This window comes from Zeus faber (genome assembly GCF_960531495.2).
Source record: "Zeus faber genome assembly, chromosome: 8".
Lineage (NCBI taxonomy): Eukaryota > Metazoa > Chordata > Actinopteri > Zeiformes > Zeidae > Zeus > Zeus faber.
Genome location: NC_137195.1, coordinates 30,413,319 through 30,429,768, shown reverse-complemented (window position 1 = coordinate 30,429,768; position 16,450 = coordinate 30,413,319). Strand labels below are relative to the sequence as shown.

Here is a 16,450-nt window from a genome sequence, read left to right as displayed (position 1 = left end):
AACATAATGAATAATGTTTGCCTTTTGTTGACTCTGACAGAAAACATGAAGATACCACTGTTGATGCCTCTGCCTGTCAGAGTTCAAATTCCACTGTACTTTCGGGCAAATTCACAAAAGGATTGCGTGGGGGGGTTATATATTTGTTTCTGACCATTTGTGGAATGTCTTGGTGTCTAAATAAAAACAATGTTTTGGCATTCTTGTCTTCTTGTGACTGAGTTTAAGATGAAAGTTTTATTCATCTTTCTGTTTTATTTTTATTTAATCTTCTATCCCTCTCTCTTTTTTCCGCTATTTCCACTCCTCCCTCCCCCCTCCTCTCTCAGGTGCTGTTGCATGCCTGTTCGCAGTAAGTGAGACCTCGCCCGCTGTCAGATGTGACAACGAAATTGATCAGGAAAAGCCACCATGTCTTAAAGACTGACGAACCCTCCTCAGGTGCCCTGCCCCCCCACCCCCTCCTCCACCACGTCGCCCCGCTCCCAGACCTCCTTGCCCATGTCGTGGACAGGCTCCTCGGCTACGCACTCCCCTACCTCCGGTGACACGAGCCAGCAGAAACACCAACACCAGGGGGGCAGCTGGGTTGCAGGCATGGGTGGCGGCAACGTGGGTGTGATGGGCTTGGATCGGGACATCCAGTCTACTGCCTCCTCCATCTCCCTGCCCTCTGTCAAGAAGGCCCCCAAGAAGAGGCGCATCTCTTTTGCCTCGCTCTTCCAACGGCAAGGCCGGGAGTCCAAGTCCGGGCACCACCGGTCACGAGAGTTCCAGCACCACAGAGTCGGTGGACTGGGCGGGCAGGACGGCATCGCCAGCATCGAGATCACCCACTCAGAGATGTGTAACGACAGAAACTCTGCCTTCCTCACCACGATGGGGACCCCAGACACTGCCTCCACCTCGTCTGTCTCGTGGCATTTCTCCTCTGCCTCTTTTTCTTCCAACACCACCAGTACTGTTGGTGGTGGTGGAGGATGCGGCACGGGGGTGGAGCTGCTAGAGTGCCCGCTGTGCCTTCTGCGCCACACCAGGGAGAGCTTTCCGGACATCATGACCTGCCACCACCGCTCTTGTGCCGACTGCTTGCGCCAGTATCTGCAGATCGAGATCTCTGAGTCCCGCGTCAACATCAGCTGCCCAGAGTGCTCCGAGCGCTTCAACCCCCACGACATCCGCATAATCCTGGGAGACCGGGCGCTCATGGAGAAGTACGAGGAGTTCATGCTGAGAAGGTGGCTGGTGGCCGACCCCGACTGCCGCTGGTGCCCTGCGCCGGACTGCGGGTGAGAGGCCAATTCTAGTATATAAACCCATGAAACACACATCACAGAAACTATGGTCTAGCCCAAATGGCTGTTATGGTACACTAAGTGTACATAAGCGCCACAACCACTTTCAGACAACCACTTAAGTCATAGTGTGAAACAAGTGCTACATGCTACATCAGGTGTTTATGCCCACCATGACCTTCTGTGAATCAACACTTCAATTATAGATTTATTAGTTGTGTTTATCCTACACAAAGTGTCCCCTGTGGGTATTGCACCCTCATGCTCAGACTCTGATTGTCTCTGTCCCTCGAGAAAACCTGAGGTCACGCCAGCGAGCAAATCATCTTGGTGACACCAAATTAATATGGGCAATATGGCCAAAATATCATATGATGATCTTTTTCCCCATATATGACGATCCGCTACTTCGGTCACTATTCTTTTCATGTTTCTCGACTGTTTTCCAAGTTTCAGAACAGTACAACTAAACTGGTGAATATATACAAAGTACTCCATTTACCCAATTTTAAGCGAATAAATAATAAATTGTTATATAAATAATTTGTTTGGAATATATGCAACCATTCTCCGCCTACATTTAATACAACCATAGTCACAGATTAATTGAAATATTTTATTTCTGTATTGGACTAATCTTTTCTGTGAACTGCTTCTCATGCACGTCACAGAAAATATTACGTACACATTTGTAGTGCAAAGGTGGTTACAATTTTCATTATATATAAAATGTTGGATGATAGACACAACACAATTGATGGCTTTGCTTTGTCTCCATTTTATAGTAAGCAAGCTCAATCTCAACCTAAGCCAGAACAGAAATTATGCAGAAATAACTTAGAATTTTACCTCAAATTGACTTGTGGTGCGTTTGTAGGGTCCATTCAGGCCTCTTTTGGTTGGGGCACAAGTGTTCAGCCTCATTATCTCAGGTCCTGTGATCACAGCCAGGGGAACGAAGGCCAGGGCGGCTGGCTGGCCTGAAGCCTGAACGCCACTGACACCAGCTTTGAAGAGCACTTTGTGCTTTGACAAGCACAAAGGGGTGGCCACATAGTGGCCAGTGGTCTTTTGTACAGACATTTTGAGAAAGGTCAAAGACATGATGGATAGAAGACACATCATGATTAAGAGTGAGAGTGTATGAGTTGGCACCAGGAGCATGGCTCGACCAGGGTGGGATGACACCATAGGTAACAGGCTGCTGCCTGCTGGCCGGTGGAAACATGTTATAAGCTTTTTACTGCCATGGTGGCATATATTCAACAAAATATATGTTCATTGCAATTATTTGTATGTCAATGAATCGCCAAATAGAATTTCATTGTCCTGACAGCCCCTGGACATAGCATACTTGTTTCGTAGATTCCCTAAATGCTTAGGGGTCATTAAAAAAATAAATTCAGAAAGGAGCAGAAATGAAAATGGCGTTGATTTGTCTATAACTATGACAGTAACTATAACTAAGAAAAACCAAGTCGTACGGCTTGATTATTTGATTTCCTCTTGAACAACCACAAATTTGAAAAGCATTCATGATGTCCCTGAACAATACATGTTGGTATGTAATGCAGTGTTCATGAAGAAATTATCCCACTCTGTATACTTAAGTGGTGTACAGCACAACAATACTAGTGTGTGAATACATCCTTTTTTTGCCATTTCCAAGGGCTTTCCCTCCCAACCTCATTTTGTGAATCAAGCTATTGTGCTAGATGAGTATCATACAGTATTGGCTGCAGAACACAACAAGGCTACTTTCCATGTTCTATATCCAGGATGTTATTCTGTTCTGTTCAGTAAAATGGTACATTACACAGGAAAATTGTGCTGTTTGCCATTGCCAAAACCTAAGTAACCTCATAAGAACAGACTGGTCTTGGCCTGGAATAGGAAAACGGATGAGGAATTATTAAAGCTTTCTCACCACTGTACAGATGTCTACTAGAGACCCTACCCAGGGTTTTGGCCTCTACTTTCCAGCTTTTGCTGCTTATTAGAAGTAAGTCTCAAAAATAGTTAAATGGTTGTCCTTGTGAAACTCATTTTAAATTAGGTTATTTGATATCCTATATGTATAAAACCATGGTGTGCTGGCCATTACTGTTCTTTAAACATGTTGGATGTTTGTGCTTAAAATATGGCTCCACGGTTTAAGTCACAATCTCAATTCACATCTCTTCACTTCAAATGAAACTCCAAATATTTGTTATCTGTCAAAAATATGTCAGCGGCTGTGGTATCTGTTTTACAGCAGGGACTGCAATAGTAAAACTAGAAATACTGTAGTTTTGAATAGAGTTTGAAGAAAAATTTACACACCATTGATAAAGCCTACCAAATCCCTTCCCCTGTATGCAAAATGTTGCAGAACGCATAATTAAAAGAGTACATATTCTATCGGATCAGCCATATCTCCATATTTATTTACATGTTTGGAGAAACATTTATGTGAGGCTTTCTACAGTTGATTTCTAGTTTTGCACTTCGGTCATGACATTTTTCCCCCCCAAGCATGTTTGCTTTTAAAAACAAGGCTAAACAGTTTTTGTTCTCTTCATATTTATATATGCAAAATGTTATCATGTTATCATAAATTGGCTGACATGCAAAAAAGTGTGATGAATGCATTTCATTTGCCAAATTCGAATCACAATCTGAATTCTAAATTAAGGACTTGTCATTCAGCCCAATTCATCCCAGAATCATGCAGCCCGAGAAGGTCTCGAAAGAAACTTGTCATCTGAGAAGGAATGTATGAGGGGAAAGGAGTACATCCACAGCCAGTGGTGTGACATATTTCTGTTGAGTGTTCTCCTAGAAATAAAAGGATCAAGAGAAGGATGGGGAGTTGAAGGGGTCTGGATAGGGAAACAATAAACCAATAAAGACAAAACAATTGAATCCAAAGACATTCTTCATCGCTCAAGGTCTGCTTGACCTGTGTTGTGGTTTTTACCACAAAACGTTCCTTTAACAACACAAGCTGGACAAGGTCTAACTGTCACCTGAGTGCTTTAACATTCTATAAGATAAGTCCACAGCATGGAGATTTGCTTTAAAAGATGATCTTCCAATGTGCCGGACACAGCAAAGAACCACTGTGAATGGTCAACCAAGATTCTCATCTATCATCTTTCTGTTTACCTCTCTCTCACAAAGGCCTTTTTCTGAATCCGTCCTTTTTGCTGCACCCCTACACTGTACTGTGCAAAGCTCTGTAATCCTCTTCCCAAGTGATAGCTGGCTGTTCCAAAGTCTCTCTCCGACCAACACAAAAGTTGCCAGTATACTCATTATGTGCCATAACTTTTAAAAATAAGATGTGTTGGCCTAATGTGTGGTAAACAGTGGTCAATTGGCAAATTGCAAATTGACATTAGGGGAGAGGCATCTCTGAGTGCTGGACAAGAATTATTTGCTCCTGAGGTAAAGGGTTTTCAACACCAGACAACCAGACATTGACCAAATTGATCATTGATCAATCGATCATTGACTTAATTGATCAAAGGAGAAGGCTTTCTTTTTCCTACCCGAAGTACCAAGTCCATACCTCAGAAATATAAAATATAACTGGAAGCAGTGATGCCTTAGCACATCTCTGGACTAGCTTGGCCCGGAAACATGACTTCTCATGGTCCTGCTTAATTTACTACTGCTACTAAACTGTAAAGAAATTAATATTAAAGTCAAATTAAATAGAGTATGAATGCATTTTTTCCCTGCAATTGTATGCTGTAGGTAAATCTCTCTCTTCTTTTCTACATGTCAAATTATAAAGTGTTTTAGTGGCCTGATACTTACACTAAACCTTGTATAGGCTTCCATCAATCCAAGAGTTAATCCACTCCTTCCCAATCCTAAAAGACAACCAGCAAGAACTTTGCACTATCTTCTTCTTCTTCTTCTTTCGGCTGCTCTCGTTAGGGGTCGCCACAGCGGATCATCTGCCTCCAATACCTTCTGTTCTGCACCTCTTCCTCCCTTACACCAACCGCTTGCATGTCCTCCCTCACCACATCCATAAACCTTCTCTTTGGCCTTCCTCTTTTCCTCTTGCCTGGCAGCTCCATCCTCAGCATCCTTCTTCCAATGTAACGCTCATATCTTCTACACACATGTCCAAACCATCTCAATCTCGCCTCTCTCACTTTTCCACCGAATTGTCCAACTTGAGCTGTACCTCTAATGTACTCATTCTTAATCCTGTCCATCCTTGTCACTCCCAATGAAAATCTGAACATCCTCAACTCTGCCACCTCCAGTTCAGCCACCTGCCTTTTTGTCATTGCCACTGTCTTTAAACCGTACAACATGGCTGGTCTCACTACTGTCCTGTAGACCTTCCCCTTCACTTTTGCTGGAACCCTTCTGTCACAGATCAGTCCTGACACTCTTCTCCACCCACTCCACCCTGTCTGTACTGTCTTCTTCACCTCTCTCCCACACTCTCCGCTGCTTTGGATGGTCAACCCCAAGTACTTGAACTCATCCACCTTCTTCATCTCCACTCCTTGCATTCTCAGCTTTTCACCACTCTCCACATGCACATGTATTCTGTCTTACTCCTGCTGACTTTCATTCCTTTTTTCTCTAATGTATGCCTCCACTTGTCCAGGCTCTCCTCAACCTGCTCCCTACTCTCACTACAGATCACAATGTCATCCGCGAACATCATAGTCCACGGAGACTCCTGCCTGATTTCATCTGTTAACCTGTCCATCACCATTGCGAACAAGAAAGGGCTCAGAGCTGATACTTAATCCATTCCCACCTCCACTTCGAATGCCTTCGTCACGCCTACAGCACACCTAACTACTGTCTGACTGGCCTCATACATATCCTGTACCACTCTTACGTACTTCTCTGCCACCCCCCGACTTCCTCATGCAATACCACACTTCCTCTCTCGGCACCCTATCATATGCTTTCTCTAAATCCACAAAGACACAGTGCAACTCCTTCTGGCCTTCCCTGTACTTTTCCATCAGCATTCTTACAGCAAACATTGCATCTGTAGTACTCTTTCCTGGTATGAAACCATACTGCTGCTCGCTTATCCCCACCTCTCCGCTTTACTGAGCCTCCACTACCCTTTCCCATAGCTTCAGGCTGTGGCTGATCAACTTTATTCCCGTGTAGTTACTACAGCTCTGTACGTCTCTCTTAGGCTTACCCCTCTCGTATATCACATAAATAAACACACACAAGCAGTCTTTCTCTTACAAACAGTCTCCCTTTCAGTCTCTGTCTCCTTGCTTCCCCCGAATCTCCCTGGTGTCTTGGCCATTTTTCTTTTCTTCCAGGAATTGTTGCAGTAATGTAACATATAGTGTGTACTTTGTATGGCAGTCACATGAGCTCTGAGTACATAGACAGTGGGATGTTTTGTTTGTAAGATGTCCTACCCTGGTCTTAGTAACAAACTGGTTCTGCAGGGTAATGGCTCTCGGTCCTCATAATGGGTGTTATAGTTGCACAAGGCCTTGCCTGACCTGTCTCTCTCTGGGAGCTGTTTCAGCCCACAGCTCACATTATGTGTCTAGATTTATTATTATTCATTATCTTGTGTCCACCAACCACACTTTTATTTTATTTCTTCATCATTTTGTGTCCTGGAGTAAAGAAATGCAGCACTATTTCTCCTCTTTTTTTAACGTCTGTAGATCTGGCTTCTACCCATCCCCTCTTCAGCCTGTGTTCTAAAGTAGAGCCTCGAGCGAGAATTGATTTATCATGTTTTTGGTTGAGAGAGACTGAACACGCAATACGACTCTTCGCTCTCCTCATGTAAAGTAATGGTACAAGCCCACACAAATGGAACCCTGGGAGAGAGTGTTATACAGTATATGCTCTTTTTGAATTGTAACAATCCTGTCACTTTGATTTATGACACCTAGAAAGGGGGAGGAGGGTTGGGGGAGGGGTGGGGAAGGTGAGCACAGATGTGAAAAGGATGTCTGGTTGGGAGGGGTGGAGGGGTCACGTGGGATTGTGTTTGATGCGCGTCCTAATGAGGGGGTCATTGTCGTTGGTATTGTCTGATCTGTTTAAAGTAGACCTAATTAAGATGTCTAAGTACTTCGTTAAATATTTATTTTAAAGGGTTTAAAGAGGGTAGAACATACAGAGATGCCTGTGTGTGTGTGTCGGGGGGGGGGTCACGTTGTGTTGTTACAAACTGTGCTTGGGTGTGGGTGTCGCAGGACACCTGGAGCGCGGAGAAAAAGGGGGTGACTGACTGTTAGGGTTATATATAGATACAGTATTAGCAATGCTTGGAAGAAGAGCACCTCTCTTCAAGGGCTACGCTACAGGCAACACTGCAAACAGAAAACAGAGAAAAGAAAATGGATCATCGACTGCAATGTACGTATGTGTTTTGATTGATGTATTGTTTGTTTATTAATTATATGTATTTATTATTCTTCTAGATTGTTTTCTAAAAAGGATATACGCTGTTTTATTAGCAGGATCCCATTTGGACTACGATGATATTACTGTGTGTCCTTCAAGGAGTTATGAAACATGTTGGATACTGACATCGCATGCTACATTGCCTAGTGCAGGAGCACCACCAGAGAAAAAGGAAAACTCCTATGCAGGTATGTTGTTTTATGTGTTACACCGTTAAAAATGACTATACGAATATTTGCTTTTTTAAATGTGTTTTTTAGGTGATGCATTGTACAACATGAGCTACAGCATACTAGCGATGTAAAGTATGCATCTAAAAAAGAAAGTTTGTACATTATACATACATAGATAGTCAAAAGTATGTTTTCATTCACTAACAGTGTGATTTGGTCATTAGGTAACGGTATGCGTGTGTTTCACTTCAGTATGGAGCAGAGAAAGAGTGTAGCTAAAAAGAAAGCAAGGAACTCAAAATATGTCAATGCATTTGAATATATTTGCTCAAAGGGTTCATTGATTTCTAAATTTGTGTGTAACATTCTGTCCAGGCCTAATCGAGAATAAAGAAAACCAAGAGCCACTCTGTCACAAGCCGTTCAACAAAACAGATGGTTCATCAAATCAAAATAACGGCAGGTAAAATATAGCATATGCATAGTTATTACGTAGTCGTAGTCATCATTTTCTTAAAGGGTTTGTTGATTTTTAAATTTACATTGTGTATTTTGTAGTACGATTTTAACCAAGGTGATGACGAACATGGGCAATCGGCCAATGAGCTGAAGAAAAACCCTCAGAAATAGACGGGCGTAGACCGAAGTGCAGAGAGTACTGCAGTATGAAGAAGTGGTGCATCGCTTAAAGTCAACATCCAGAACAATAATCACTCACCCTGTAAATTGGTGAGTTATGAAACATTTTGAAAATTTCAACAAACATATAACATACGCATTACCACAGTCTTGTCACTGTTGGAGCAACTAAGCAAGAAGGTGGATGAATTGTTGCAACTACACAACTATACTATACAATAAGGTAGAATATTTGGCAGCAAAAGTAGAGGCATTCAGTCATTGACAAAAAAAAAAAACGCAATGTAATAACATGGTGGGTGTTGGGAAAGTTTGTGTTTGTTTTTGTTGTTTTGTTTTTAAATTTGGGGGTATAGCTATGGGTGTGTCGGGTGTTTTATTCTCATAGTTTTTCAACATGGAGCCAAGAAGGAAGCGATTTAAAATTGATGATGAATGCTGTAATTCCATCATGTTGTCAAATCATAGCTAACAGGGTTGAAAGAGCTGTTGAGATATCAGGTGTAAATACTAATAATGAAGACGTGTTAGGTGTAAAAGCATCAGATAATGCTCCTTTATATACAGGGACGTTGTCTCGTGATTTTTTGTTAGATGGTGGTGACAAGGCATCTGCAGTGATGGCTGATCATACAGCCTGGCATGAGGCACTTCACAATGTCCTGGTGTATACATTTGGACAAAGGCATAGAGGTTATCATTGTGCAGGCATTTCAGATCTGAGGGATCTCAAATCGGCGATAGTTTTAAGACAAATTATTCAGACCCAGGGGATCTGTGCACTGAGGGTTGTTTAAAAGCAAATGATAATGATGAAGACACGATAGTTATTTCTGATGACGATTCAGATGTCTTACATCGTGATCACTAATGATGATAGTACATCGTCAACAGCCACAGCTACTATAACACAGACAGGAGGCGTAATTAAGGCAGAAACATAAACACAATAGGATTGTAGACATCTTGAGAGAGACAATACATATGTCGATTCAAATTGTGATACTTCCGAACGATGATCGATGTGCTGTTTCATTGTAACGACATACTGACACCCGGCAGTCTTTTTAACGTTTTTAACGTTTTGTATCTCTAGCTTCTGACATCAAGTTGTTTTAAATGCATACGATTATTACAACAACGAGTTGTTTTTATCCAAAACTAATAGTCATACATGGTAACGATCATAGTGTTACAGACGATATTATAGAATTTGTCATTAAAGTGGCACAGAATATAAATGGCGGAGCTCTTCTCAAACTATGTTCTCTACCTTATGATGATATCACAAAGACAAAAAAAGGATTAAAGAATACATATGGAGGAAGGTTTTTCAGACAATCATGCTATAGGGTTCTCAGATGTGGCTAGCTTTGAGAGATTAGAGATGCTGTTCACAACAATGATTAAAAAAAACTTGGAATGTTTCATACAAGCAAAACACCCGTCATGGGTTCAATTTGTATGTACTTGCACAATAACCACTATCACCTCATAGAGGACCTGAAAAGATGTTATGGCTCCCCTTACGCTTACAAATGCTGTTACTAAGGGTGTTACGATTCACTGATTCAAATCGGAAACCAGTTGTAACGTTAAAGATGTGACTACATGGATACATGGACCCCTGGTTCGATCTAAATGTACCATGAACCGGTCGATGGCTCAATTCTAAAGTTACGAATCGGTTGACTGAAGCTTTGCTGCTAATTCTACTTTTGTATAAACGGTACTTTAAAAATAATTATTATTTGTTTTTGTTTGGAGGCATGGCGAACAGGACACACAGTGTACTGCAGCTCACTCTCCCTCCATTGCGCAATCCACTGTCCTGATCTAAGGCGGAGCCGGACAGTCCCTTAGTTGGGTTTAAAATGCAATACAAGTAGAAACTAACAAAAACAAATAGATCTAGAATAAAAACACTTGAAAACTGGCGTGGAAACCGGCGCGGTTTCCAAGCCGTAAGAAGTAAGAACCTAAGGAAACAAAATAAATCGAATACTTTCTCTAAATCCTTGTTCAGCCTGGACCCTGCGCTGCGTCTCAATGTGCTGTTCAGAGCTTCAGCTGATTATATTGTACACATTACACTGCGCACATTTCCTCTTGCGGGGCTTGTGAACCGCCTGCAGTAAAACACATTATAACTGACAATTAACAATTCTCATCCAGGGTCTTTACAATATTTTATATGGTAGCTCAGGAGGTAGAGCTGGTGGTCTAGTGATCCAAAGGTCGCTGGTTCGATCCCAGGCTCCTCCTGCTAGCATGCTGTAGTGTCCTTGAGCAAGACACTTAACCCCTAATTGCTCCTGATGGCTGCGTCCGTCGGTGTTTGAATAATTGTAAGTCGCTTTGGATAAAAGCGTCTGATAAATGACTAAATGTAAATGTTTATAATATATGTGACCCAACACATCTGAGCATTTCGAGGCCACCTACTTTCCGCTGGATGTGAAAAACATCGGAAATTTGTTTCTCAGTCAAAAATGAAATTATAGCATATTTATGTTCCTCAAGTTGTTTTCAAATCTGAGTTGATTTCAAAATATTATATAAATATTAAAAAGTTGAGGCTACTTGAACCACCAGCATTTTACAGGGGAAAAAAATACATACCAACTTGCTGAACTCGCAAAACAGCGCAAACAGCGATCTTACGGTTACCGATGCAAACAGGCAGATCCTTCGATATTGAGTGTGATGTGAAGTCAGAATCCCAGAATGTGATAAAATAAGGTAATTAATTGTATCTACTCCTGAATGACTACACTGGGTCTTCTTCGTGTGATGCATTGACGCTGATGACGCTGCCTCAGAGGACACGAAGAAGAGCCGACGTCATTTCTGTAAACAATGTTTAAAATAACAACAACAAATAAACACCAGAAGCAAGAATTTTCACTTCTCCGTGAAAAGATCTTCTCCGTGGTGTTCTGAATTACGACAAGAGGGTGGCAGAAGCTCTAAATCATATTGTGGACCGGGCAGTGTGAGGTGGCAGAGCAGTATGCTCCCAGAAAACAACAATTCCCAGAAGTAAGTAATTCTGGGAATTGTTGCTGTCCGGTGATAGGTTTTCATCTGCGCGATCTGAAAAGTCCCAATTTCTTAAAACTCATCATTCATTCATCACTTATTGTTATTAAACAATAAAGGCAGGAAATGGGAATGTTTACAAGAGAGGGATTAGAGGGTTCATGCTAGTATAGTGAGCATGAATTTAGAATGAAAAAAAAAATTAAAGGATTACCTTGAATTATGCATTTTCCAATATTTGTTATAAATTAATGATTCAAATATTGTTTCAGAAAAACACATTCAACATTATCTTATTGAAGGAGTACATCACTATCCAAATGGAACAATTTAAAGCACTTATTGTGTTTCTAAATGTGTATTTGGTGCTGCAAAATTCTGGAAATGCTTCTAAAACTTTAAAGCCAGATTTCTCAGAACTTCTGTTATCACACCCTTGATCTTTAATAACATAGAGCTTCCAAAATATTTTCTTGATTCCCACAAGTGTTACCTTGTTTTGAATCTCTGATTCTACACTTTCATATCGTGGAAAAAAAACAAAAATGTCAGATTTCTAAATGTGACCTCAAAGTATGCGGGGGTTCACATAGAATCAAAATAATATTTTGATTCTGATATAGTAAGATATTAGAGATTATTATCTAAATGCCCTGAAGTAACAAAAATACTTGGGATTTACTGGTCTTTTATGAAATATCTATTTGAAGGTAAGCAATGCTGCTTTTATAGAATTAGCTTATTTTTATTTATAATGGAAAATTATTGTCTACATTAAACAAATGTTAATAACTGTATCACATTGCATTGTATTGCATAAAATCACACCAAATCGAATTGCACCGAATCGCATCGGTTATTTCATAATCAGGCGATTGACAGTCATCGATGGTCATCGACACCCACGCAGAAAAAACGCCATAATCGCAAGTTGTTAATGTTTTTCTAAAATGTATAAAATAATATACATTTCCTCTTAATATACATAAATAAATTTGTGTATGCTCAAACACCACACAATCCCTCTCAAAGAAAGCCGAGAATACTTAATAATAATTGCTCCTCCGGCAATCTCTTTTAATCTCCCTTTTGCAGTAGACAATGTAATAAAAAAAAATCGTAATAATAATAATAAAAGCCTAATTATAATTAACACAACAACTAGACTACTTCTACTAATATTAATAATAATAACCATAAAATTAACAATAAATATAGCTGCAGGCAGAAATACACAGGGTCAAGTTTAAGGGACAGACCATTGAGGCAGGCAATTGCCGGTCTGTTATATTTCGTTTTCAGTTATTTCAGAAAGTTTGAGAATGTTAAATCTTTGTTCTGTTTAAAGAAATAAGTGTTAATCATATTGTACTTATCCTGTCTTTTCGTGAACTAAACCCCCAAAGAGGAGACGATAATGGTGATCGACTTGATTATTTAAAAATATATAGCAAAATTTTCATGGCTGGCGCAGCCCTAATGGGATCGTCTTATAAGGGAGAGATGCACACCCCTTACTGTTACAAACCATTGAGCTCTGTATTTTCCCACATACTGAAGCATACTGTAATGTGTGTCTGACCAACTGCAATGTCAGGCCTGGCAATACCGTTAAATGCAAATTCAATTTATGAAGATGCAGTACCGCTGTTACGGCCGCCACCAACTCCTGCTTTGGGTGTATATGTGTGTAACCCTTTTAAGTGTTGTTTTTTTTGTTTTTGTTTTTGCCTGTCAAGCTCCTCCCACTTCCTGGCTTCTTCGGTGATCCTGATTGGAGAGGCACCTGGTCCAGCGCTCCAATCCAGTTCAATTGGGGAATTTAATCTACAAATGTTTGGCCAACTTGTCAGTTGGAGCGGCTGTGATTTGATGTGGGCAGCTCACCACTGTATCTCCTGCTCTGCCGTTACTAGAAAGTATTGAGATTTTGTGCAGGCTTGATTTCAATGTTAATTGAAGCACTAGTTTAACTACCCGGGGACTGGGCCAGGTACAGTTTCGTGTTTACCATTGACAACACACACCTTGATTTTCTTTGTTAAACACACTAGGTGCAGGGACTGTTTTGACTGTTTTTGAGTTTGGCTAAGTACAAATTTAACTGAGGTTTTATTTTTCTTTTGGTGTCTTTTAGATAAAGATAGTTGTAGCTCTTATTTTAAAGTGTCCTCTTTGGTTATATTTGGTTATTGATTTGAACAGCACTCACATCCCTTTTCCTTTGTAATTTGCCTCTAATTGCCTGCACTAGTTGGACATGTTACTGTTTGACATTTTTGGGCAATCCTTCTCTTAATCAAATTGACCGTTGCTGTAAAGATGAATGGCTCAAATTGCGAATCACATCAGTATCGCGTACCCGAAACAATTTCTCAAGAAGGAGCTTAAAGCCCTAGTTGTTGGTAAATTGGTGGAGTATAAGATTATTGAGTTGCTGCCGCAGTCAGAGCCCACTTTGCTGGGGGACTGGACCCTGAGTGAAGTGGCGGGCAGCCGAAATCTTGAGGGTGACCCTCACGGTGCAGCAGTCTTGGGAGTGGAGGGTGAGAAAGAAATGCATAAAAACCCAGTTTACGCTGCCTCGCTATGATCCTCTCTCTTCTGTCATAAATAGGTCCAAAGAGGAGGATCCGTTACTCGTTTCCAAATGGAAGCACAGGAAAGGTTGACTGTTGACTAAGTTAATGCCGTCTTTATGGCTTTCTTTGTCAAATGCTATCCAAAGTATAAAGTTTATTCTTTTATAGCCTACAACGCTTCTGGTTTTGACAACTACAGGAACTGCTGGAATATTTTACATCCCAAAAGATAGTACAGAGTGTCATAATGCATGGTAGTCGGGTGATTATGATGAGAGACAAACAATTCAAACAACGATGAATAGCTACAGCTTTCTACATACTGTATGTGACTATCAAAAACACCTGCAGCATTAGGCTCCAGGCTTCTGTGAACACAAGAAGTTTAATTTCCAGAGAGAGTTGAAGCGCTATGGTGTCAACAATGTGATTGTTTTGAGGAAGGCCCGTACTGTCTATCGGGATACAATCATTAAATGTTCAGGACTCAATCTTTTTACTTGCATCGATATGCATGGCTGTCTACAAGACACTGGCTCTGACATACAACAGTTGTTATATTTACCAACACAAAGCATTCTCAAATGTATCCATCCAGTAGTTAGAATATGTGTCACAAAAAGATAACATCAGAATTCAACACACTCTCAATACAGAGGGAAAACAATTAGTCCCAGATTAGACAGATTTAATTCTGACACTGGAACAGCCTACGAATTTGCAGTATGTTTTTACCATGGTTGTGAACTTTGTTACAGACCCGTGCTCAGGAATCCCGGTATCCCAGTAGATACTGGTTTCTGAAAAAGGTTTATTGAAAAAAATCACATCTCTCAATAGGGATTACCACTTGTCTGTAGTCGTTATCTGCCTGTAGTCGTTATCGCTCATAAGGTGTACCACAAAACAGCCCGGAGAGAAAATCAGATACTGACTTTACGTCTCTATATCCGACTGTTCAATCTCGTAAGCCCTATCCCATAGGCCACCCCAAAATCATCTTATTTGGTCCCCTTGACAGCTATTTCAGGCTTGTGTAATGTACAGTGTTACCTCCCAGAGGGCTGTATTATCCTCTCAATCCTCTCTCATACTCCCATACAGATCCCATGTCAAGTTGATGTTTCCTCAATGCAGATAGTTCCTCCTGGTGAAAGATCCTGATCACAAGACAGAAAGTTTTGTAGTGTCATTAGTATCAACAGTACAGCGATCTGACGACATTGATAGTTGTTTAGTGTGCCCATTATAGATAATAGACAGGGGATGAGAGAAGCAGAGTATTACAGACTTTAAGGGTGGTTCCACTGTAATAAGTGTAGAGGGAGAAAACCCTGACACAGGTTTTTCATATACAAAGAAATCGAAAAGGGCAAAGGTACATACAGGTAGTACAATGTTTGATGAGCCTGTTCTGAAAACTCCTGATGTAAGTGTTCAAGCTAAGGAGCCTATTTTTTAAATCAACTGATCTAGATCGTGGTTCGCTTTTTTATTTGTTGTTTTTAGATTTACACTGTTTTATTTGTGATGATTTTATTTGTTTTTATTTTTGTTTTATGTGTTATCGAATGATTATTGAATTGAAGTTTGTGTATGAACTAGTAATTATTTTGTTCTTATTGATTGTAACAAATTGTTTGTTTTTTGTTTTTGTTTTGTTGTTTTTTTTCTAATGTTTTTAAAACTGTTGCAGACTGAATAATGAAAAAGCGATGTGAACACAATATCACTGTCATATGTGTTTTTCTTTATTTACTTGTGATGCCTGCACACATACTGTATAAACCTTCAGTCACACACACACACACACACACACACACACACACACACACACACACACCAGGTTGTATCTTGTTAACAAATCTACATACCAAAGAATCATTATAACACAGCTGAGACCTGCTCCATACTGTGTGCGCTGACCCATACACCCTGGGTTCTTCATTCCCTGCTTGATTTAGATAATAATCCATATATTTTCCCTCTTTATAGCTCTTGTAAGCGTTCTTTTACATGTCTAATGTCTTCACAATCCGTAAGGACATGATTTTGACCTGTCTCTAAATAAATCTATATAATCGATTATTGTTTTCTGCAGAGCTACGTAGTGTGGCTTGTCAAAAAACAGAATGGCATGTATTGTGCTTGTGTTGGCTATATTAACAAATCGTAACAGTGGCACAAAGCTGTTACCGACAAATTGATTATGTACTATGTTGGTGTGCACATACTGTATATGTTGTAGCACCCTCGATAAATGTCAACAGGATATGGAGCAATCAATTTGTGGGGTGTATTA

General features: G+C 40.5%; 1 protein-coding gene across 1 annotated transcript in view; it reads left to right on the top strand.

Annotated features, from left to right (window-relative positions):
- Nucleotides 1-498: 498 nt before the first annotated feature.
- Nucleotides 499-16,450, top strand: part of LOC307234335 (E3 ubiquitin-protein ligase RNF19A-like) — a 39,126-nt gene continuing 23,174 nt past the window's right edge. Inside the window, exon 1 of the mRNA XM_080006018.1 lies at nucleotides 499-1,289. Within this exon, the coding sequence (XP_079862144.1) occupies nucleotides 502-1,289 (788 nt within the window). The 5' untranslated portion in view covers nucleotides 499-501. The remainder of the gene's footprint in view (nucleotides 1,290-16,450) is intronic.